At 45.1% G+C, this 21,902-nt stretch overlaps 1 protein-coding gene and 1 non-coding gene across 9 annotated transcripts in view; both read left to right on the top strand.

Annotated features, from left to right (window-relative positions):
* Nucleotides 1–20,298, top strand: part of PUM1 (pumilio RNA binding family member 1) — a 67,855-nt gene extending 47,557 nt beyond the window's left edge. For 5 of the 8 annotated variants that reach the window (XM_085208543.1, XM_085208546.1, XM_085208545.1 and 2 more), the window contains 11 exons: nucleotides 204–347; nucleotides 1,314–1,610; nucleotides 3,356–3,592; nucleotides 8,070–8,337; nucleotides 8,869–8,998; nucleotides 9,756–9,890; nucleotides 11,319–11,456; nucleotides 13,074–13,199; nucleotides 14,107–14,228; nucleotides 15,558–15,750; nucleotides 18,526–20,298. In XM_085208543.1, the coding sequence (XP_085064669.1) occupies nucleotides 204–347; nucleotides 1,314–1,610; nucleotides 3,356–3,592; nucleotides 8,070–8,337; nucleotides 8,869–8,998; nucleotides 9,756–9,890; nucleotides 11,319–11,456; nucleotides 13,074–13,199; nucleotides 14,107–14,228; nucleotides 15,558–15,750; nucleotides 18,526–18,657 (1,922 nt within the window). In that variant the 3' untranslated portion in view covers nucleotides 18,658–20,298. The remainder of the gene's footprint in view (nucleotides 1–203; nucleotides 348–1,313; nucleotides 1,611–3,355; nucleotides 3,593–8,069; nucleotides 8,338–8,868; nucleotides 8,999–9,755; nucleotides 9,891–11,318; nucleotides 11,457–13,073; nucleotides 13,200–14,106; nucleotides 14,229–15,557; nucleotides 15,751–18,525) is intronic. The other 3 variants (XM_085208549.1, XM_085208547.1, XM_085208544.1) reach the window with 1 other exon arrangement.
* On the top strand, nucleotides 16,107–16,192 carry LOC116217446 (small nucleolar RNA SNORD103/SNORD85). The gene has a single exon (XR_004161992.1). It is a non-coding gene; the product is annotated as a small nucleolar RNA SNORD103/SNORD85 (small nucleolar RNA).
* Nucleotides 20,299–21,902: the final 1,604 nt, after the last annotated feature.

Here is a 21,902-nt window from a genome sequence, read left to right as displayed (position 1 = left end):
AACTGAAAGACTTAGAGGTAGAAATGTAAGTGTGGAAGTTGTGGGTGGTTAATGCAGAGAACTTGCTTCACAAGAATCAAAATTGTTGCTTTTCTCCTTTACCATTGTGATTTTCGCTTAGAAATGTTACCAAAATGCAGGTGTTTGTGCCCACATGTTGTGCTGCTCGTAACCTCACCGTGTGCTGTAATTTGTTTCTCCAGGGTACCCTGTGCTGGCTCCTGCTGCTTACTACGACCAAACTGGTGCTCTCGTGGTGAATGCGGGGGCCAGGAATGGCCTGGGGGCACCCGTGCGCCTGGTGGCCCCTGCACCAGTCATCATCAGCTCCTCTGCAGCACAGGCAGGTGAGTTCCAACCCAGCCAGGTGGAAACGTGCTCCCACCACAGTGCCTCCATCCACAGAGAGTGGGACTGAGCCCCTCTGTGCCCTTCTGGCAATGATGACTCACTTGCCCTCACTGAGATCCACTGCAGGGATTTTGTTGAGAGCTTTTTCTGGACTCATTGTGAGCTGAGCCTTGAGAAATAATTGAGAAGGTAGCATAGCATAAGCGGTGTTATTTTGCTGAATTATGCGAGTTATTTCAGTTGGTCTGCTGACACTCAGTTTCCCACACAATAAAGGGCATTAGCCTATGTCAAACTTCCAAACGAGAGCCTTGCTTACATAGAATGTTATATGCCTGGTCATTGCCACAAGTTGTTTTGGATTTTATTAGGGTTGTTTTGGGAGTTCAAGGTTTAAAAGCAATTTTTCAAGCAAGAATCTGTGTGTAAGCATTCCTGACCAGTGTTGCTAACAGATTATGAAATGGGCTTTTAAATTGTTTCCTTGTAGCTCTGGCTTATTTTGCTTTTTTCCTTTTGCTTTGGAACCAGCTGGAGAACAAAAGTACTTGGTTTTGATCTTCTTAGCACTGCAGGAGTGGGTTTCATGCACTGGTGATTTCTAAACTCAGGTTCCTTGATTGGCTAGCACTAAGTGTGTGCCTGAGTTATTGGATCTCAGATCTTAGGGAACTTGTTTGATCCATGTAGCTGTAATAATACAAACAGCAGTAATAATAATTTCTACACTTTGGTATTTGGTGGCTCTACGCAAGACTGATGGAGGAGCATAGATTTAGAGTAAAGAGGTGTTTGAAGAGTTTGATGTGAAAGGGAGATTTTCATCCTGAGAGGAAAAAAAAAAAAAAAAAAAAAGAAAAGAAAAAAATCTATAGGAAATAAAAGGAACCTGATGAAACTTGACTTCTAAACCAGATACAAAATGATTTTTCAAACTCTGCTTCCTATTACTTTCTCTACAGCAGTTGCAGCAGCAGCAGCTTCAGCCAACGGTGCTGCTGGGGGCCTGGCAGGAACCACCAACGGCCCCTTCCGCCCCCTGGGAACACAGCAGCCCCAGCCTCAGCCGCAGCAGCAGCCCACCAACAACCTGGCCTCCAGCTCGTTTTATGGCAACAACTCACTCAGCAGCAATTCCCAGAGCAGCTCCCTCTTTTCTCAGGGCTCTGCCCAGCCTGCCAACACCTCCCTGGGCTTTGGGAGCAGCAGCTCCCTTGGTGCCACGCTGGGGTCTGCACTGGGAGGCTTCGGGACGGCAGGTAGGAGCTGTGGCTGCTTCACTGGGAGCTGTTTTGGCTTTCAGCATGCACACTGCGTTCTGATGAGACTTCTTTTAGCAGATAATATATTAAATTTGTTCCGTGCATTTGATGCATTGTCAGACATCCTTTTGCTGCTGCACGAAAGCTGTTGAACAGCTCTGGATCACCTCGCCTTTACTTGGATGTGCTTGGTGGAGATACTGGCCTGGCAGGAATTGGCTCCGCAGGGGTAACTGTCTGTGTGCTGACTCTTACTCAGCAATGGCTGAGGAACTTCTGGTGGCTTAAAGAAGGTGGTTTCTGTGCTTTTTTCTGGGCATTGTTTCTATCTTACAGCCCAAAAGAAGCCAGGGCTTGTGGTTGCAAGAAATACGGAAACTTTCTTTTGATTTGCTTGTAGGGCAGTTGGAGACAATGATTTTTTTTTTTCAGAATAAAACCAAACCAGAAAGATGTCTGTGGGTTGAGATTTTTTCCTTTTATTTTTAATTGATTTTATTTTTGAAGTAGAACAATTGTTTTAATTGCTGCTTAGTCTTAGAGGTAGTAATTATGTCCTGGCCTTTCCTGCTTTCATCAGTCTGAGGGGCAAGTTAAAGCATGCCTCTAGAACCTGATCCATCAGAAGAGGCCAAGAGATGCAGTGTCCCTGAATCAAGTCGCAGGTTTATTTAAAAGCTACTCTAAATATTTTCCTTAATCCCAGCCTGAAAATGAGAACCATCTTGAATTAAAGTAAATGCAGAATTCACTTCTTTCATTCCAGTTCATTTGACTAATTGAATTCAGTGACTGGTTTGTGCAAAGCTGAGATGCACAAGCTTGTTTTCCCTTGATCCATGAACAAAAATGTGACGCCGTTGCTTCTAGAAGTTATGTACAGTCATGGAAAAAAAATGATTAATTCATTACAATCGTAAACAATTCTACTATTAAATGAGATTTTAATGCAAAAATGATTATTTCTCAAGTGTGTTTGAAGAGGTTTTTATTTCATTTACAAGAAAACTCCAAAATGTTTTTATGTGCTTAACTTAAATTCTGATTTCCATCTCAATAAACCCTGATGCAAACAGAAGTAAAAAAGAAGTGACTCCTCAGCTGTTCTCTAATATAATGAAAGGTGAGGAGGAGGGTTCCAAGGAAATGCACACGAAGCTGTATATGCTCTTAAGTAAAGAATAGGTGAAATCTCACGGTGGATTTGTTTTAGCTCTGATGGCCAAAGAACAAATATGAGGCAGTGCTTGTAGGAGATCTAATAACTTCCCTTAAACAAAGCAAAGCACTGAGGGAAAAAGCCCTTTGTAGTGTGCAAACCCTTCTTTTCAGGGTTCAGAAGCAAAATGCAAGTGCTTGCACCCAGAAGCCAAAGTACTTGTGTCATTTGTTTTTTTTATTCTGTCACTTCCTTTGGGTAGGTCGTATCTTCTGATCTTTTGGCTTTTGGAGCTGTATTTCTGGATGTGTTCTCTCAGTATGAAAGCTACTAAACTATAGGAAACAAAGGCAAGATTTGGGCTAATTATTTGAACCAAGGATTTCTAACTTGACCACCAGCAACGTCTGTAATTACTGCGTTTCGTTTGGGCACATGCACTTCCCTTAGGAAAGCAATACTACCATGCAGTGTTGCTTATAGGCCCTATGATGTTTTTGTCAGGTCTGCAGGCATCTTTAGGTTTTATGCTGTCTCAGGCAGTTTGTTGTCCACACTCACCTCTGCTCTCATCCTCTTTCAGTTGCCAACTCCAACACTGGCAGCGGCTCTCGCCGAGATTCCCTGACAGGGAGCAGTGACCTGTACAAGAGGACATCCAGCAGTTTGACACCTATCGGACACAGTTTTTACAATGGCCTCGGGTTTTCCTCCTCTCCTGGACCTGTGGGTATGCCTCTGCCCAGCCAAGGACCTGGCCACTCTCAGACTCCACCACCTTCCTTATCTTCACATGGATCTTCTTCCAGTCTAAACCTGGGTAAGAGCCACAAAAAAAGTCTGAGATTACTGCTGCTGTGCTCTCCCTTTGTGCAGAGATGCCAGCACGTGCCCTGCTGTGTGGGTGAGGTGCGTGTGCTCTGCTGGCTGCTCTGATTCCTGCCACGGATTCCCTGCTTTAGCAGGAGCTGGTGAACTGCTGGTGAATTGCAGGAGTTGCAGGACCTGTGTTCTGTGTTGGTGCCCCTCTCGGTAGCTGAGCTCTCAAAGAGGAAGGGATGTGCATTGCTCCCTAAATTCTTCATCTCTAAATTAACATTAACTTGGATGACATTTCCAGGTGTTTTAAAAACAGTTTTCTCACACAGAGAAAGCACCAATTGTTTGTTATTACCCTTGAGCTGAATAGATACGTAGGGACTGATCCGTAAGCTTGTCAGATGTTGCAAAATATCCAATCAGTTTTCAATAACAAGTTAATTAACTTAGAATAAAGCTGCTTCTCTTAACCAAAATATGTGATCTTATCTAGGGCAGTAATTCTAGCTGAGGATTTTCGTTTTGCTTTTGGAAAATTCCCATCAGTATAACATTATCAAAGCAGATTAGCACATGACTTCTTAGTGTTGGTTAAATATATTGCTTCATGCAAGTTACATCTCTGAGTTGGTCCAGAACAGTTAAATGCAATAAAGGCTTTAAAATAAAGCATGTATTAAATATAAAGCAGCGCTGATCTGAACTTCCTGAAGCATTCATTCCCAGGCCTCATAAACAAAAAAGATGGGTTGCTCTTTGCATCTGCGCCAAATAATTTAGTGTTTGTTCAGAGTATTGCTTTGTTTTGGTTCTGTCAAGTATCTGTCTGGATTTAATGCAACTTCTGTCTCTCAGAATGCTTCCTACATGCTTGCACACTCTGTTACTCATCAGATAGTGTATTTATTTACTGAATGTGAGCATGATAAATGCTGATTCTGGCTAAAGGTTAGTGTGAAATAGTAATAAATTGGATTTTTGAGATCAGCCTTAAATTTACCATCTCCTCTTATTCTGAGCTTTAATAGAGTTGGATAGAGTTTTAGCTTTATTTATGCAGCTGTATAGTCCTTAAGCTGACAGTTGAATAGCTACACTAAATTAAAGACTAACAGAGTCAAATTCTGGCTCTAGGAAAAGTCTGTTGCCCCTGCAGGCAAACAAGAATGAATCTTAAGAACTGAATCAGAGGGAGGTTAGTCTGCTGCAAGAACAAACACTGGAAAGAAAGGAGAGCTGCCATTTACACAAGTGGACCGTGCCCCAGGGCAGTTAGCATGGGTCTTCCCATTCTGACCTGATGCTCTTTCCCTTGTGGCAGCTGTCAGCTCTCTGTGGCTGACTTCATGCCTGGTGGTTACTGCAGGAGAAGTCTCACAGCTGGGTGTGGGTTTTACCTTGAAATCTTTAGGGTCATTTTATTGTGTTCTCTTTCACCTGTAGACACAGTATGAACGCAGTCACCATTTCTTGGAGTTATAAAATAAGTTTGAATGCGATGAAAACATCACAGGCATTAGAAGAAGCTTGAGGCAGACTCCTTTTCTGGAATGATATCAAAAATTGTTTGTGATAAAGAGGCTGAGAAGAGTTTCCTTAATACGTAAAAGTGAAAGGACAGATGGGAACACTCAAATGTGGCGTTTGCCAAAAGGGAAATTAGAGCAGCCAAATCCCATCGCTGTGAGGTGTGGAGGAGTTGCTTTGTGTAGTTCAATTTCAAGGTTACAGGACGACTTAAGAAGCTGGTGCTGAGTCCCATTTGCAGTCAGGAGAGGCTAAGTGCTGCTTGTGTGATGGGTTTGGCTTTGTCACACAGGGTTGTAAGAGTTGGTTGTTGGCAGGGCTTGTTGTCAAGATTCAGCTCCTGCTCTTGTGGCTTCTTTGAGAGCTCACAGCTGTGAAAAATGGTACTTGTCCCAGCTTTCTTCTGGTGTTATGAAGTGACCTTGTGGAATACCTGGACAATCACGAGTGCCTGAAGTCAGCATGCAGTCCTTACGAGAACTGCTGAGGGAGGAGAGCTGAGCTAAATACACGCTTTAAGCTCAGAGGTGTGTGCAGCATGTGCAAGTGTGCATAGCTGAGACAAAAGCACTGTAGGTTCATACAGTGAAGGTACAGCCTTCCTCTGGCAGTCTGTTTAGAAGCAGAACTGTGCCACACCTGTTTCTTCTGTGCAGCTCCATGTGCTGTGTGCTGTCAGAGTGCTCAGCGTGGGCAGCCAGGTGCTGGCACGGCCTGATGGCTGCAGACAGCTTGCAGACCTTCTCTTGGAGCTTGTTCTGGCTGAGGACACAGGAATGTCAGTGCCAACAGCTTCGTAGAATCACACAGTGACTCGAGTTAAAGATCAAGTCCCAGCCCCTGCCAGGGGCTGATTGCTACCCAGTAGCTTTGCAGGAGGCACATCTGTTCTCTGGGATCTGCCTTGGTGTTCCCACAAGCTTCATCAGTGCTTCTTCCCCCTCCCCCCCAACCCCCCATGTGTTTTTGAACAGGGAGCATTTTCATTCAGTAAGATCACACTGAAGCCTCCTTTTTACCCATCTTGTGGTCCTGTTTACACGTTAGGGTACAGGAGCTTAAGATGCTCAGGAGTTTGGGACATGGGTTTCAGAAGCAGTTGTGTTGTTAGGAAAGTTGTCCCTGCATGGTCTCTAATTCCCAGTATGATGTTGAACCTTACGAAGAGGCCTTCAGTCAGCACCTCCAGCAGAAGGGAGACCTTTAGGGAAACGTAAGTGGTTTAGCCTTCAAAGTGATCAGGTTTGGCCCTACCTCTGGCAGAGAAGGCTGTACAAAGGATACTTTCCCTCTGAAATAAGAGACGGGACATAGATGGTAACAGCATCAGTGCTCAGCTCTTCCCACTTACAGCCATTTGTAGCAGATCAAGAAGCAGTTTTTCATTTCAGTGTGTTGTGCCATGGCTCTGACCTGCTCCAGGCTTTGGAAAAACAAAGGGTAACTGAGTGCTTGGAGTGCAGCGGAGACTCAGTACACCATTGCTCATTAATTTGCTTTCCTTTACCTTAGAAACTATTGATTTCATACTCCCTTTGCATTTGCTTGTCCTTCCAGCAGTAAGGAATATCACTTAGTCACTTGTTAGAGCTCTGAATTAAAAAATCAGCTAGAGAAAATGCCGGCCACACCGCTGGCAAAGCAGCACAAGGAAGAGATGAGAACGGGAAGTTCTTGAGTTGCTTTCCTCCTGAGAAAGCAGAGGTTTGGCAGCAGGTGGAGAGAAGTCAGAACATGCCTGCCTGCTCAGAGGTGGGGAAACTTAATTGGCCCGTTATCAGATACTTAATTCTCATGTAGTGTTTCCTGCACGGAAGCTTCCTTGAGGCATTGCTGGCAGGGAGTGCAGTTCACTCTGTTCTTATTTTTTTTTTTTTTTAATTAATATATTTTAATTTTGGACCTGTTGTTTGCATGGCTGCTGGGAGAAGGCCTGTTCTCTTTGCAGATAGACCTACGGACCTTTGCCTTTGCAGGTCTTCCCTCTCCTCCTTTGCAAAGATCACCTGTGGATCTTTTCAAGTGGTTTCCCTTGTGCCTCCCGTCGGCTGTCCAGCTGGCACGTTCCCATGCGATAGGGATATTCTTAACAGATCTCTAGCCAGCTCTAGAGAAATCACACGCCCAAGTAGCTTGCAGCCTTTGGCCAGCAGAGGGATCCCGAGCCCTGCAGGAATGAGCCCTCTGCTGTGCTGCTGAGCACAGTGCAGAAGGGACAGGCAAGGAAATGGCATTTACAGGCTTAAGCTGACTGCTGTCAGCACTTGCAGTTCCCCGGTTTGTGATGGATATTTCCCAGGCCTATTACTGGGTGCTTTCTTAGTATGAATGAAAACGTTTAGTACGTATTTGAAAGGATTCTTTGTGATCTTCATTGCTTTTAACTTACTGGTGTTTATCTGTATTGAACAGTGATTTGTTTTGTAATCTTTGTTTTTCTGCTTGCTTCTTGCTGCCTTTTTGCTGTCTGATTTTGCTTTAATTCTGTCCCTACTCCTGTGACGCTTCTGTTTAGATGGGGTTGGATCAGCAGCAGAGTAGGTGGGGAAAAAATGAAGGTGAGGAACAGAATAAAGTAATTTGAAATCTCAAGTTAGCAAAAAATGCAAGCAGTGGGATTGACATGTATGGTTTAGACAATGCCAACAGAGTGAGGAGCAGAAGTTACTACCGCATGTTCTTCTCTGAACACTTCAGTTCATCCCAACCTAATACACGAGTGCCATGCTAAGGAACTGCTCGAATGTATTCCCACCCAAATTATTTTGGGGGCAGTTGGTTTAGCTTGGTTGAGAGTACTTCCCTACTTGAGCTGTGTCATAAATCCGTCTTGATGGAAAAGGAGTAATCAGAAGTAAAATGCCGTGCAAAGGCTGTGCATCCATTTGAAATGAAACAGCCACGGAATTCATTTGCGTCTTCTGAAACCCTTGGGTTTTTATGACTTGCAGGAGGGCTCACAAACGGAAGCGGCCGTTACATCTCTGCTGCTCCTGGAGCTGAAGCCAAGTACCGCAGTGCAAGCAGTGCCTCCAGCCTCTTCAGCCCCAGCAGCACGCTGTTCCCCTCGTCCCGCCTGCGCTATGGCATGTCTGATGTTATGCCCTCCGGCCGCAGCAGGCTGCTCGAAGACTTCCGCAATAACCGCTACCCCAACTTACAGCTGAGGGAGATTGCTGGGCACATCATGGAGTTCTCCCAGGACCAGCATGGATCCAGGTGGGATGTAAAACCTTGCACTGTAGGGAGTTTTTGCGACAGCTGCTTTTTGATTTGACGTGGTTTGCAGCTTGCAGTGCATCCTGGAATAAAGGAAAGGAAGGCGTGAAGTGGAAAAGGAGGTGTGAAAAGACATTAAGCTGGGTGATGTAACACTGACCCTCCTCCTTGTAGACTGGAGTCAAGTTCTTATAGCATGGCTTCTGGCTTCCCTCTCCAAAAAGGAGTTTGCTTGGTAGTCCCACTGGTACAGCTGAACTCATTTGAAAGCTGCCTGGATGTGAGACCTTGCCATGTTACTCTGTTGAGATCTGCTTTGCTCGAGTCTTTGGCATATAGATAATGGCACGTAGGCATACACCTCGTGAGTGCCACCACTCAAGATTTCAGACTGCTGTGATATAGGGCACTTGTTCTTTAAAGACCTGTGTTTTGTAAAAGCTCAGGGTGTGAAGATTATGAGTGGATTTGTGTTAACAAATGCTCTGAGGACGCATTTGTCAGTGGCATCACAGCAGCCTTATATTTCAGGTTTATTCAGCTGAAACTGGAGCGTGCTACCCCAGCAGAACGTCAGCTTGTGTTCAACGAGATCCTCCAGGCAGCTTATCAGTTGATGGTGGACGTATTTGGAAATTATGTCATCCAGAAATTCTTTGAAGTAAGTTTTCGTTTCCCCTCTTCACAACTCTTGCTCAGATGCCTGCTGTCCTGAGGCATAGGCTGAGTTCTTAGAAGCCATGCCATTTGACTCAGGTTGGGTATCTGGCTACACTGATGTCATTTCATTTCCACGTGCTGCTGTATCATTCCTGTTGGGGTGATTGTAATGTGGGACTGAAAACCTCTTCTAAAGAACAGATTTTGCCTTTTGATGTTAAAAAATTGGAGGAATAAATAACATATTGAGGGGACTGAGATCCAACAAGTATTAGTTTTGTCTCAGTGGATGCTGCACTGAGCTGTCAGTTCTCATGTACTTAGAAACAGTACAGACTTTGGAAAGCACTTGTGTTAAAAACACAACAAACAGCATCCATTGAAGAAAAGTGTGTGTTTACATGCAAGGAGAATGAGCAGCTGCTTCTCTCTTCTTGAAACTGGTCAGTTCCTTCTTTACTCAGCCTTGGTGATTTTAGTTTGTTTTTCAATCCAGTAATTTTATAGCAACCCTCTCAAGGGTTACTGCATTAGCAAAGTGGCACATACTCTGGAATTTGTTTCAAATGTGTCAGACCTATCAGAGCCAGAACAAACATCTCACTTCTGCCTGTTCAGGTCCATTGAGCTGTTATTTTTTTTTCAGTAAGAACAGTGTTTCTTGTTTAACACTTCGGTAGGACAGATTGGGAGGGCTGCTGTGCTGCTTGACCACACGAAGATTTTGTGCTTGTGGTGATTGGTTTTAATCTTTCCAGTTTGGCAGCCTGGAGCAAAAGTTAGCCTTGGCAGAACGTATCCGTGGGCATGTTCTGTCCCTGGCTTTGCAGATGTATGGATGTAGGGTGATCCAGAAGGCCCTTGAGTTTATTCCCCCAGACCAGCAGGTAATTGTAAGTTTCAACTTTAACTTTCTTCTTGATGTTGAACGTTTCTTGCTGTTTGGTGACATGAACTGTAATCTTCTGTTACTCTCGGTTTTGTTTGTGGATGGTGTTCTTTTGGTTTGGTTTATGGTACATCTGTTATGTTTCTTGTGCATGATAAGTAAGTATGTGATACTGTTCTCAGGTCTCATTGTCATCTCCTCGTTCCACTGAACAGCTTATGGCATTGGTTCTCTGTTAATTCCCTGCAGTCAGATGATATAGGCTGGCTGGTGATGGAATTATGAATGTTAGTATGAATGAGAAGATGCCTTAAAATTCCCTGAGGTAAATCGTGCCAGAGTTTTACTTTGGCATATTTGCTGGGATATTGCTGCTGTGATATGTGGGTCAGTACCCTGCTTCCCACAGAGTGAGGTGTGTGAGGAGCCCCTGATTCCCATCAAGCGAGGCACAGTGCTGGATAAGGGCTGATAATAGCCTCAAATCTACTCAAAGCTCATTAATAAATCAATTCCAGTAGGATTTTATTAACAGTGAATTAAGATGAAAAATACACTCTGCAAGCTAGCTGCTAAAGGTGTTAGGAATCATTATATAGGAGTCTTAATGTAGGTTATTAAGTTAGGAAAAAAAATACACCACCACCACTAACAAAAGACACTGAAATAGAATTTAGAAGTGAGGGTCAAGCCCAGGTTCACTTTAGCACTATCTCATGGTGGCTCTGTGCCAGCAGTGATGAGGGGCACCACAAACTGGCCCTGCTGGTCCAAGGATTTCCCAGTGTCTTCTAGAATGCTGTTTTGTGAGTGCTGTGTGCTCTTGAAATGCCTGGTTTTGTATCAGTTCCAAAGGTAAATTGTCTGTTTGTGTAACTGTTGAATTCCTCAAAAATCATTTACTGTTTTCCATTTACAAAGCTTTCAGCCTGCGTGTGTTATGTTAGTCGTATCTAGAACTTGCCTGCTTGATTTCCCTAAGTACAGTATAATATAGCTTGTGCTTGTAAAATACAAGTTTTTCTCCCAGTGATGAGTGAAGCTGATCCTTAGAAGTTTGTGGAGTTTGAATGTCTTATATTTCTTTCTGAGGGGAGCAGAGGAGGGAACAGTAAGTGCATAGCAAAGTTATGTATTGGGGCAATAATAGTCTTAAATGTTTAGGCTAGGAACACTTAGGTTTAGGAGGATACTCGTGTAATGAAGTGTTCCTCTTCAGAACAGTGGTGTTGTGGGTGGCTGCTGTACTGTAGCAGGTTTCATCTCAGCCCTCAGCCACTGGAAAATTTCCCTGGGGTTACTGAAACACATGGTGTATCGTTCGTGCCTTCCATGTTCTCCATGTTCTTCTTCTGTGCTTAGCAGCAAAGCTTTGCCTTTATCAGCCATGAATCCTGGTGGTGCTTTCTGTTTCTTTCTCTCCTCCTAATAGAACGAGATGGTACGGGAGTTGGATGGCCATGTCCTGAAGTGTGTAAAAGACCAGAACGGTAATCATGTGGTGCAGAAGTGTATTGAGTGCGTGCAGCCTCAGTCCCTGCAGTTTATCATTGATGCATTTAAGGGACAGGTAAGTCCTAACCAAGATGCTGACTCTCATTCTTTGCGTTCCTATCAGTTCCTTTGCACAGCAATGGCTGTAAGCTTCTCAGTATTTGGGGATGTAACGTTTAGCAAGTGTTAGCTGGAAGGTGAGTGAGCCTACAGTGTGAGCCTAGGAATTCTTCAGCCATGTCTCTTTTGCCATTTTCAGGTATGTCACAGTAAAGCAGCCTTTAAACATCTGTTTTACTGCACCATTTAGTATTTTTGACTGATGGGAAGAAAGCAAGTGTGTTACTAATTTATCTTCTTAGTAAAGGTGGTGAGCAGAGTTTTCTGATGAGTATAGTAAATTTTCATGATGATTCTCTCTGTGAGATGGCTTACAGGCTACTTCCTGAGGGTCTGAGACCAGGGGCAGAACATGAGTTTTGTCTCGCAAAGCGTAGTTACTTGGGCTTCATTATCCCAGTGTTCTGGAGTTGAGTTGTGTAGCTCCTTTGTTCTGGCTGTAGTTGGCTTGTCTTCCATCACAAAAGTGCTGTTCTGGGTGTTTCCAGCTTCAGCTTAATTGGCTTTGGAGAGTGACTTTGAAGTACTGAGGGTTTTGCCACAGGGATGTGAGGATAGCCTGGGGTTATTGTAGCAGGAACCAGACTTTATTAGCTTGTCTGCTCTTGGAACATCTGCAAAAGTGTTGACTTGCTTGGCTGTGTCAAAACAAGCAGGATTCTAGCTGGGAACTTGCTCAGCAAATTTGCTGGTTCACATTTAGCTTTGGACCTTCCCTCAGGGACTTGGGCAAGGCAGAAATACATCTGGGAACTTGGTGGATGGCAGTGAAATTTCTTTGGCCAGCTGTCCTAGTTTCAACTGAACTTTCGTATGCAAGCTTAAACTCACTACCTCAAGACTTTTTTCTTCTATGGTTCATTGCATTCGAAAGTCTATTTTCCTGCCCACTTTACTGAAAATAGTTATTAAAAATTTGTAGTCTGCCTCCTTGACAACAATGCTTGGATTTGCTCTTCTTTTAATTTTAAGCCAGCAAACAGGACTTTGTGCTTTAGACAGAAAACTACACAGCAATAATAAAATGAATAGGTGTCATGTTCTTAGCAACAGATTTTATAATCCTTTAGAAATGAGGAAGAAGGTTTCTTGTTGTCACTTCTGCTAAGCACAGTTAAGACTTTCAAACAGATCCAGATACATGAGGAAAATCCTTTGAGTATTTTTAACCTTTCTGCTTCATACTATTTCTTACATAGCTTTAATTATGCAACTGGCAAGCAGTATGCTGGATTTATTCTTCTGAAACTTTCAGCACAGCTTCCAATAATGCTTGCCCATCCAGGTGTTCTTTATATTAGTCAAGATACTTTACCATTTGTTTCCTGTTCATAAATGGAGAAGCTGAAGCACAGGTAGGGATGTGGTGTGTCTGCAGTCTCCCTCTGCAGCGAGGAAACAAATGTTTGCACTGTCTTGAGCTGCAGTGCTGCAAGCAGAGTTCTGGAGCTGCCATTACCTCCCCTGTCCAGGAGAACCTCCATGTGTTCATTTAATTCCAAAAGGTTTCTGGGGTTCACCAAGACTAACAGATGTGTTGCTGCCTGTGCTTGTCTGTTTCTGTTGGCCGCAGGTTTTTGCGTTGTCTACACATCCATATGGCTGCCGTGTGATTCAGAGGATCCTCGAGCACTGTCTTCCTGAGCAGACTCTTCCCATCTTGGAGGAGCTTCACCAGCACACTGAGCAGCTTGTGCAGGTCAGTGTGGGAATGGGGGATTGTGTGCTGGGAGATGTTTTAGGTTACTCTTCTGTATTAGGGAAGCTAGCAGCCTGTTTGGATTGCAGCTGAGTGTTGCTGGGGCTGTGTGAGCATTGGGTGAGGAGGAGCAGAAAGGAATGGGGCAGGCAGGGAAAGCGTCATCACTAATCATTTTGGTTGTGTGCAAGTATCCAGCAAATATCAATGTTGGATTTGAGTCCTTTTCAAGAGGAAAATTAAGTATTGAGTGGGAATGTTTCCTAATGATCTCAAAGGAGTTGATGCAAAGGGCTGATTTCGTGTAGGAAAAGAACATCCTGAGATGTTCTCCTTCTTGCCTGCCTTTCTTTCTTGCAGTCCTTCTAAGGACTCTTTCTTCCTAGGATTTGTGCATTGGGACCCAGTGGATAAAACACGGAATGAGTCCTGTCCTGTGTGCCCCCATTTAACACATTGGGAGTGGGAAGAGGTTGGGCCTTGAGGTGAGGCATCAAGGCATGCCTCTGGTGCTGCTGAGTCCCTGTGGTGTGGTCTGAACATGGACACATTTCAAATATGAACACAGATAAGAATAGTCTTCTGTAGCTAGAACTCTGCCATCTATTTCCAGTACACGTTTTGATATTCTGGAACCTAGAGAAAGCAGTAAATGGAAATGAGAAAACATTGACGTTTCGTGTTCAATGAAGTTGTTTTACAGTGAGTTTTACAGTGGGTACAAAGATGTGGTGTTTTTCCTTCTTGTGAAACTCCAGAATGCATGTTTTTGTACAAGTGGGAAGTATTTGCATGATTTGAAAGGTAGATGTTTTAATTAGAGTTCAGTCAAAGTTTGTAAGAATTAATGCACCTTGATTTGAGTGGTTCCTGTCCAGATTTTCACATGCTTCTATTTCTCAAACAGGATCAGTATGGGAACTATGTTATCCAGCATGTACTAGAGCATGGTCGGCCTGAGGACAAGAGCAAGATTGTAGCAGAAATTAGAGGCAACGTGCTTGTCTTGAGTCAACATAAATTTGCTAGGTATGAATTTGTTTCTTAAAGTCTCCACACCCTGAGAGAGTTTGGACACACGCTAGGGTTGCGAAAGAGTTGGGAGTGGGGTGTAGGAAGGTGAAAGGAGGTGAAAAATAACTTTCTGTTGAACAGCAGTATGTGATTTATAACTGCTTAAAAACTGGACTGAGTGACTGGCAGGGTAGATTTTACTTGAAAAGGGGATAAAGACATGAAAGACTAATTTGAACCTGAGCAGGAGTATTGTGGTGTTTGTGGCTTTTGTTAAGTAGTCACTATCCCTTGGAGAACAAAATGTTACGAGCATTTTGCTGTCTCTGGGGTGCAGTGTCAAGTCACAAGGGAACTGGGGAAATCAGTGTAGCAGTGGTTCTTTGCATCCCACTTCTAACAGAAGACTCCGATTCTCATATGCAAAGGCCTTGTGGTCCTTTTTGAGATACATGCATAATGCATCTCCAGCAAGGTGTACCTGCTCTTAGGGAAGCTGCAGCAGAGCTAGAGCATGGATAGAAGCAAAATTCAGGTACTGTAGGGGATGTTAAAGTACCACTTCCCACACTTGTGAACTGCTGTTGTGCTGTGGGTGCTTCTTGCCCTTTGCACACGAAGGCTGAGCTCTTCACAGGCTTAATATGCCTCCGTCTTTGTGGTGGGTAAGGTAATGTGCTGCTACTTAGGAACACAAGGAAAGTACAGCATTAACAGGAATTAGAAGAGTGTTATCTGAATGCTGTTATTTCAGCCTTTTCCTCCCTGTTAATTAGTGCATGGTGTCCCCTGAGCTGAGCTCTAGTTATGGCAGATCACTTGGTGATTTCGTGATTCAGGCAGGGATGCAGAGGATGAGACTAGCAAAACTCTCCTTCCCTAACCATGTATCATATTTAACTTTGCTCTTCAGAGAGCAGAGACTACTTACCTAATATATTCAGGAATTTTGGAAGTTCTTTGCCTTTGCTAAGATCTTTCATTCCTGATTGTACTTCTCTGTTGTTATAACCTTGGACCTCCATTCCCATTGAGCTCCACTGCTGAGAAAGCCAAACAAAGAACAACTCGTCTGCTTCTCCAGGGTATGCTGTGAGAACAGACATTGATCTCAAATACAGCGTCGCTGTAGAGATGCACAAATAAATTTGGATGAAATAAAACCTGCAATGATCATCTGCCCAAATTTCCACTCAGATCCCAGGAACGTTGGACCTCTCGTGTCACATTATTGCATTTCTGCACCAGCACGTGTCTGATGCAGGAAGACCTGCACTTCTAGAGAATGAAAAGCCCAGGAGGGTGGTTGTGTGCTCACCAGCTGCCTCTCTTTGCTCGTTACAGCAACGTTGTGGAGAAGTGTGTGACCCACGCCTCCCGTACGGAGCGCGCCATGTTGATCGACGAAGTGTGCACTATGAACGATGGCCCTCACAGTGCCTTATACACCATGATGAAGGATCAGTATGCCAACTACGTGGTACAGAAGATGATCGATGTGGCAGAACCAGCTCAGAGGAAGATTGTCATGCACAAGGTGAGCAGCTGCTGTCGATTGATAAGGATCCTGTGTTTTAAGAAGTGGCACTGCCACTCTGGTTGCAGAGAGAAAACAAGTTTGATAACTGCTTTTGCTTTTAGAATTTCCTGGGAAGTGGGGTGTTTCAGAGTTGCAGGAAGGTACTAGTTGGTGCATGAAAATAAGAAACACTGAGAAGCTGTTGGACTTAAAACCAGCTGGTTGCTTCAGGCAGTCTCTTCTGACCCAGTAACCCAGTTCTGCACTCATGGCATAGTGAATGCTGATTTTAAAAAAAAAAAAGGCAAAGACTGCTTCTTGCTGTAGCAGTGCCACCAGTTGAGTTTGGTGCTTGGCAAGGTGCCTTCAGGAGGTCTGGCAGTGATGACACACTTGCCCTCTCTGAGAACAGTGCTTGCTAATGAGAGAAGCTTTACATACTCAGCAGAGCTGAGCCAGACCTCGAGCACTAAGGCAGAACTGCTGGGTGCATTTCTGGGCTGCCAAGCACTGCTTGTCACTTCACATCCCTGCTTTCCAGCCCCGATCAGGAGAGTCATGCTGACTGTCTGCTCCACGCTAATGGAGCACGTGTGTTTAAGTGTGTTTTTTGATGAGAGACTTCCGTGGATGCAAGGACTTCACGTTGGTCAAAATGAAGGCATTGGGGAGTTACAGAAGCACTGCTGCCAGTCGTGCCATCCGAGGCTTGTATGCCTGCTCCCCACGGGCAGGAGGCTCTGAGCATCTGGCAGTGTCTTCATCTTCCTGCTCTGTGAACAGCATGCATACAAATGAGCTGATCTTCAGGTGGACTCATTTTTAGGTGTAGGAGTCACTCAGAGTAGTTGCTTTAAACCCAAACCTGCATTAGTCCAAAAGAAATACTGAAAATAAGTGTGCAAGTGGATATACACAGTCCAGCAGCAAAATGACCTGTATCTTTGCTGATCTCTATATGAGCTATGGATATGTATTTAAAAAAAGTCCCTATTGGCAAGTTGTTCTTGTCAAGCAGCCTTGTGAAGAACGTGCTAATTAGGTTATCAGTGGGGCTGTCAAAAATAGAAGTAGGATGACAACTAAATAAGAGTGGCTGGATGTGAAGATTTCAGCAATGTTATCGAGCTGAATGAGAGCCTGGGAAGGCAGAGCACGTTGTCTGATCTTAGGCTGTAAAAATTGCTCTACTGCAAACAAGCAGTTTGTATTGTGCTTTTGTTAACAACAGCACGGCAACGGACAGAACTGATGGTTGAAATTATGTTTTTAAAAGTTTTAGAAATGAAGATAAACAAAGTAGTGTTTATCTAGGGAAGCTTTCCTGTGCCTTAACCTCTGGGCAGCAGCCAGACCTTCCAGGGACTGCAGTGTGGGGAGGGCAGAGGCCATAAATCAGATTTTTCCCGAGTCTGGTTCTTGAAGTTGAATTAAGCAGCCAGTGAGTGAGCTGAAGAAATGGGCTGAGCGAGGGGTGGGTTTCCCATGGGAGTTTTGGTGAGCCCTGGTGTATGCAGGTCATGGTGATGTGTCTGTCCTGGAAGCAGGGGAGGAGAAGGGAGTGCTGTACATCATGGTCAGGCTGCTTCCTCCTCCTGTGCAGTTCCCACTGTAGGGTAAAAGGTCTGTTGTGGCTGAGTTACTGCAGAAACTTGCTGGCAGTGTGGGATATTTCTTGCGTAGTCAGAAAATGAATTACTCTTATGTCTCATTCCTCTGAAACTGTCCAGGAGAGCTTCAGCAGCATGATAGCACAGCTGGAACAGTGCTTTCCCTTGTTTGGGTACTCTTCCACTAGCAGTGGCTTGGCTCCAGTTACAGGAATGACAGTGGAGTTGGAAGCAACTTGTATTCTGAAATAGTACGAAATTGTAATTCCATGGATCTCTGTGTTGTGTTAGGTTCAGAAAGAAACTAGACTACTGTTCAGCCCAGGAATGCTGCGTGCCTTTCCAGCATCCCTTAAACACACAGCTGGAGTTGATAGTGGGAGCCCTTTCAGGCTTGCATCATTTCAGCAGTTCGGCCTGGAGAGAGGAGGGCAGCACTGGCTGCCTGGCTCACAGCGCTGCGGCCAGCAGGAGCTGCTCAGCCCACCAGCCCTCGTGATGCCTGTGGTAACCAGCCCGACCTGCACTGCATCCAGAGCAGTGTGGGCAGCAGCTCAGGAAGGTGATGTTGTTCTCTGCTCTGTGCTGAGAGGCCTCACCTGGAGCACTGCGTCCTGATGTGGAGTGCAGTGCAGGAGAGACGGGGAGCTGTTGGAGAGGTCCAGAGAAGGGCCACAGAAACGCTCCAAGAGGTGGAACAGCTCTCCTGTGAGGACAGGCTGAGAGAGCTGGGGCTGTGCAGGTGGAGAAGAGAAGGCTCTGGGGAGAGCGGAGAGCAGCCTTCAGTATCTAAAGGGGAGCGACAGGAAAGAAGGGGAGAGCAGAGCTGTGGTGACAGAAGAAGGGAAATGGTTTCAAGCTCAAAGGTGTAAGTTAGATGTAAGGAAAAAGCCTTTTACAGTGAGGGTGGTGAGGCAGTGGCACAGGTTGCCCACAGATGTGGTGGGTGCCCCATCCATGGAGGCTTTCAAGGCGAGGTTGGATCAGGCCCTGGGCAGCCTGATGGAGCTGTGCATGTCGCTGCTCACTGTGGGCAGTTGGACTGGGTGGCCTGTGAAGGTCCCTTCCAACCTTCGGTGTGATTCCGTGCCTTTCCCGCAGCAGGGCACAGCGGCGTGCAGGGCTGAGCTCTGGGATCGCTGTGGTTCCTTCCTAAGCCTCCGTCTCTCTTTACACCCTGCAGATCCGGCCCCACATCGCCACCCTGCGCAAGTACACCTACGGCAAGCACATCTTGGCCAAGCTGGAGAAATACTACATGAAGAATGGCGTGGACCTGGGGCCCATCTGCGGGCCTCCAAACGGCATCATCTGAGGCGCTGAGCAGCCCGGCCATCGGCAGCCACAACCAGCAGCCAGCCCTGTTCCAATACGCAGCTCGAGGTGTTACGGTTGCTAAACTACTAAAAGAAGAAGAAGAAGAAAAAAAAAGCCTTTGTAAATTTCTTTAATTTTATTATGCATAACATGTACTAATTATTTTTTTTAATTAACTGATTGCCCTGCTGTTTTACTGGTGTATAGAATACTTGTACATAGGTATCAAATGTACATGGAAGGCCACATTTTTGTTCACTGTTGTATCTATATTCCAAATGTGGAAACTTTCAGGGTGGTTGGTTTGAAGTACAAAAAAACACACGATGTTTTTAATCCATCTGCCTTGCAGGCAACTCTTTGCAGATACTCGTTGTTCTCCTCTGACTCAGAAGTCAGCGACAGGTTTGGATTTTAGTTGAACGGCGCGAGAGACGCATTTAATGCTGTTTATAAATATTAAAAAAAAAGAGAAATCAACTCGCTATGAAGCTTCAGTTTAAAAAGAATTAAGTTTTTGAAACTTTTTAATTGCTTTATTTTTGGGTTATTTTCGTTTTATTTCGAGTATAACTTGCTAAAGGAGGTAGCGTAGTGCTCGTTTGGGGAGGAAGATGGACATGGCCAGGAGGGTTTTAAAGCGAGGGTCGGGTGGGTGTCCTTAGTTACTGCCTACTCAGTTTGTTCTGTTAACGTGGAGAGACACCATTTGATTATTTAGCATGAGGAAAACAAACCCAACTCGGCTTTGGTCTTGCTTCTATAAATATATAGTGTATACTTGGTGTAGACTTTACATATATAAAAATTTGTAGTATTTTCTTGTTTTGATGTCTGATCTGTATCTATAATGTACCCTAGTAGTGGAACATACTTCTGACTGTACAATTGTACATTTGTAAACCTCTGTAATGTAAATGTGGAGAAGTTTGAATCGACATAAACCCGTTTTTTGGTAAGAAAAAAAAAAAGAATTAGCAAAACCTGTGCATTTCAGTGTATATTCACACCTTTTATGGTCGTAGCATATAGTGTTGTATATTGTAAATTGTAATTTCAACCAGAAGTAAATTTTTTCTTTTGAAGGAAATGTTCTCTTTATACAGCCTAGTTAATGTTTAAAAAGATGCTTGGTTTTATTTGTCACCTAGTTGAGCGGTAGCGATCCTTTCTAAATGTTATACAAAACGATTCAGTTCAAAATAGTGTTTTTTTGAATCTTACAAAGTAATGTTTTGCTTATTTTGTGACAGTAAGAAACGAAAAGTGCAAAAGTACAGAACCCCCCTAGTTTTCCTTACAATCAGAACCCCTTTTCACCTTGTAAAGTGTGAATCACCTTCCCTTTTTGTACAGAAGATGAACTGTATTTTGCATTTTGTCTACTTGTAAGTGAATGTAACATACTGTCAATTTTCCTTGTTTGAATATAGAATTGTAACACTACACGGTGTACATTTACAGAGCCTTGTGTATATTTCCAATGAACTTTTTTGCAAGCACACTTGTAACCATATGTGTATAATTAACAAACCTGTGTATGCTTATGCCTGGGCGACTATTTTTTGTAACTCTTGTGTAGATTGTCTCTAAACAACGTGTGATCTTTATTTTGAAAAATACAGAACTTTGGAATCTGGCCTGGTGCTTTCTTCCCTCCTTGCAGCCGTGGCTCTCCTGCCCTCTTTCTGCCTCTTCCTGCCTTGCGCAGGGGCCGAGTGGAGAGGATGGAGCAGAGGAAAGTAGGTGTTCATTGCCACCATCCTGGGCTGCGCTCTTGAGAATTGTGCCCCTCAGAGCCTCTTGGGAGCCCTCTGAGCTCCACGGCAGCACACATCCACCCATCCAACTCTCCATCCATCCAACCCTCCATCCCCCCCTGCTGTGGGGCAGGTTTAGGATGAAGATCACATCCTGTGTGTGAGCTGTCTCTCGGTCGCTGCAGCTCTTGCACAGGGGCAGGGTGTAGTTTTCCCCCACTGCCTCTCCTGCTCTCTGCTCTGTGGTTTCGTTTTGTTCTCAGGGAGGTGGTTGAGTCACCATCCCTCAATGTGTTTAAGAACTGTTTGGATGTGGTGCTCAGGAGTAGAGGGCTGTTAGAGTTAGAACAGTATGGTTGGGTTGTGGTTGGACTTGATGGTCTTAAGGCCTTTTCCAACCTCAGCAGCGATGCTTCTCCATCACACCCTTTTGGCAGCGTGGGTTCCAGTTCTGTGCTTGATTTGTGGGAGGAAAGGTCAGTGGGTGTGGATGTGTGGATGCAGCACAGCAGTGAGCGCGTGGCGATGGCTGAGAACTGCCACGGAGCTGTTGTGGCTGCAGCTGAGCACTGAGCTCAGATCTCTATGGAAACTTCCCTGACTCCCAGATCTCGTTCCCAGGAGGCACTCAGTGCTCAGCTCCGATCCATCGCAGGGTGGGCAGGGTTGGGGTGGTTCCTCCTTACCTGCATCATTTCTCACCTTTACCTGGAGCTCATCATCAGCTGCTCTCTGCCTGAAGGTTGCACGCTTCTCGAGCTGCTGGGGCCCACTGCCCCTGATGAAGAGCTCTGGGTCTGTTCTCCACCCCCTTGGCCGCGTTTTCTTGCACACACCTTGTCCTGACCTTAGCTCAGGCTGCTGGCTGTGAGCAGTGCTGGGGGCACAGCTGGGTGCTGCAGCCCTGCTGTGTGTCACTTCTGGAGGGGGACGTGGGGTAAAGGGTGCTTTGACATGGGGCAGGCCTTGCTCCATCCTGCTGGCTGTGATCTACCACATCAGCCACATCCCACCCCGCCAGCTGTGTCCCATCACATCGGCTTTTACCCACCGTCAGCCACATCCATCAGAGCAGCTGTGTCCCACCGGGTCAAGTTGTGACCAGCGAGGTCAGCTGCATCTCACCCATGTCCTGTCATGTCCAGTGTCCCACCACATCACCCATGTCATCATCATCATCACAGAATGGCCTGGGTTGAAAAGGACCACAGTGATCATCCAGTTCCAACCCCTGCTGTGTGCAGGTCACCAACCAGCAGCCCAGGCTGCCCAGAGCCACATCCAGCCTGGCCTTGGATGCCTGCAGGGATGGGGCATCCACAGCCTCCTTGGGCAACCTGTTCCAGTGCCTCACCGCCCTCTGTATGAAAAACTTTCCACCACATCACCCACATCACCCACGTCCCAAACACATCCCGTGTTTCCCACCACGTAGAATCATTAAGGATGGAAAAGACCTCTAAGATCCTCAAGTCCAACCGCA

This window comes from Meleagris gallopavo, chromosome 25 (genome assembly GCF_905368555.1).
Source record: "Meleagris gallopavo chromosome 25, MGAL_WU_HG_1.1, whole genome shotgun sequence".
Taxonomy (NCBI): domain Eukaryota; kingdom Metazoa; phylum Chordata; class Aves; order Galliformes; family Phasianidae; genus Meleagris; species Meleagris gallopavo.
The sequence above is the reverse complement of the archived record's forward strand: the minus strand, read 5'-3'. Positions and strand labels throughout refer to the sequence as shown.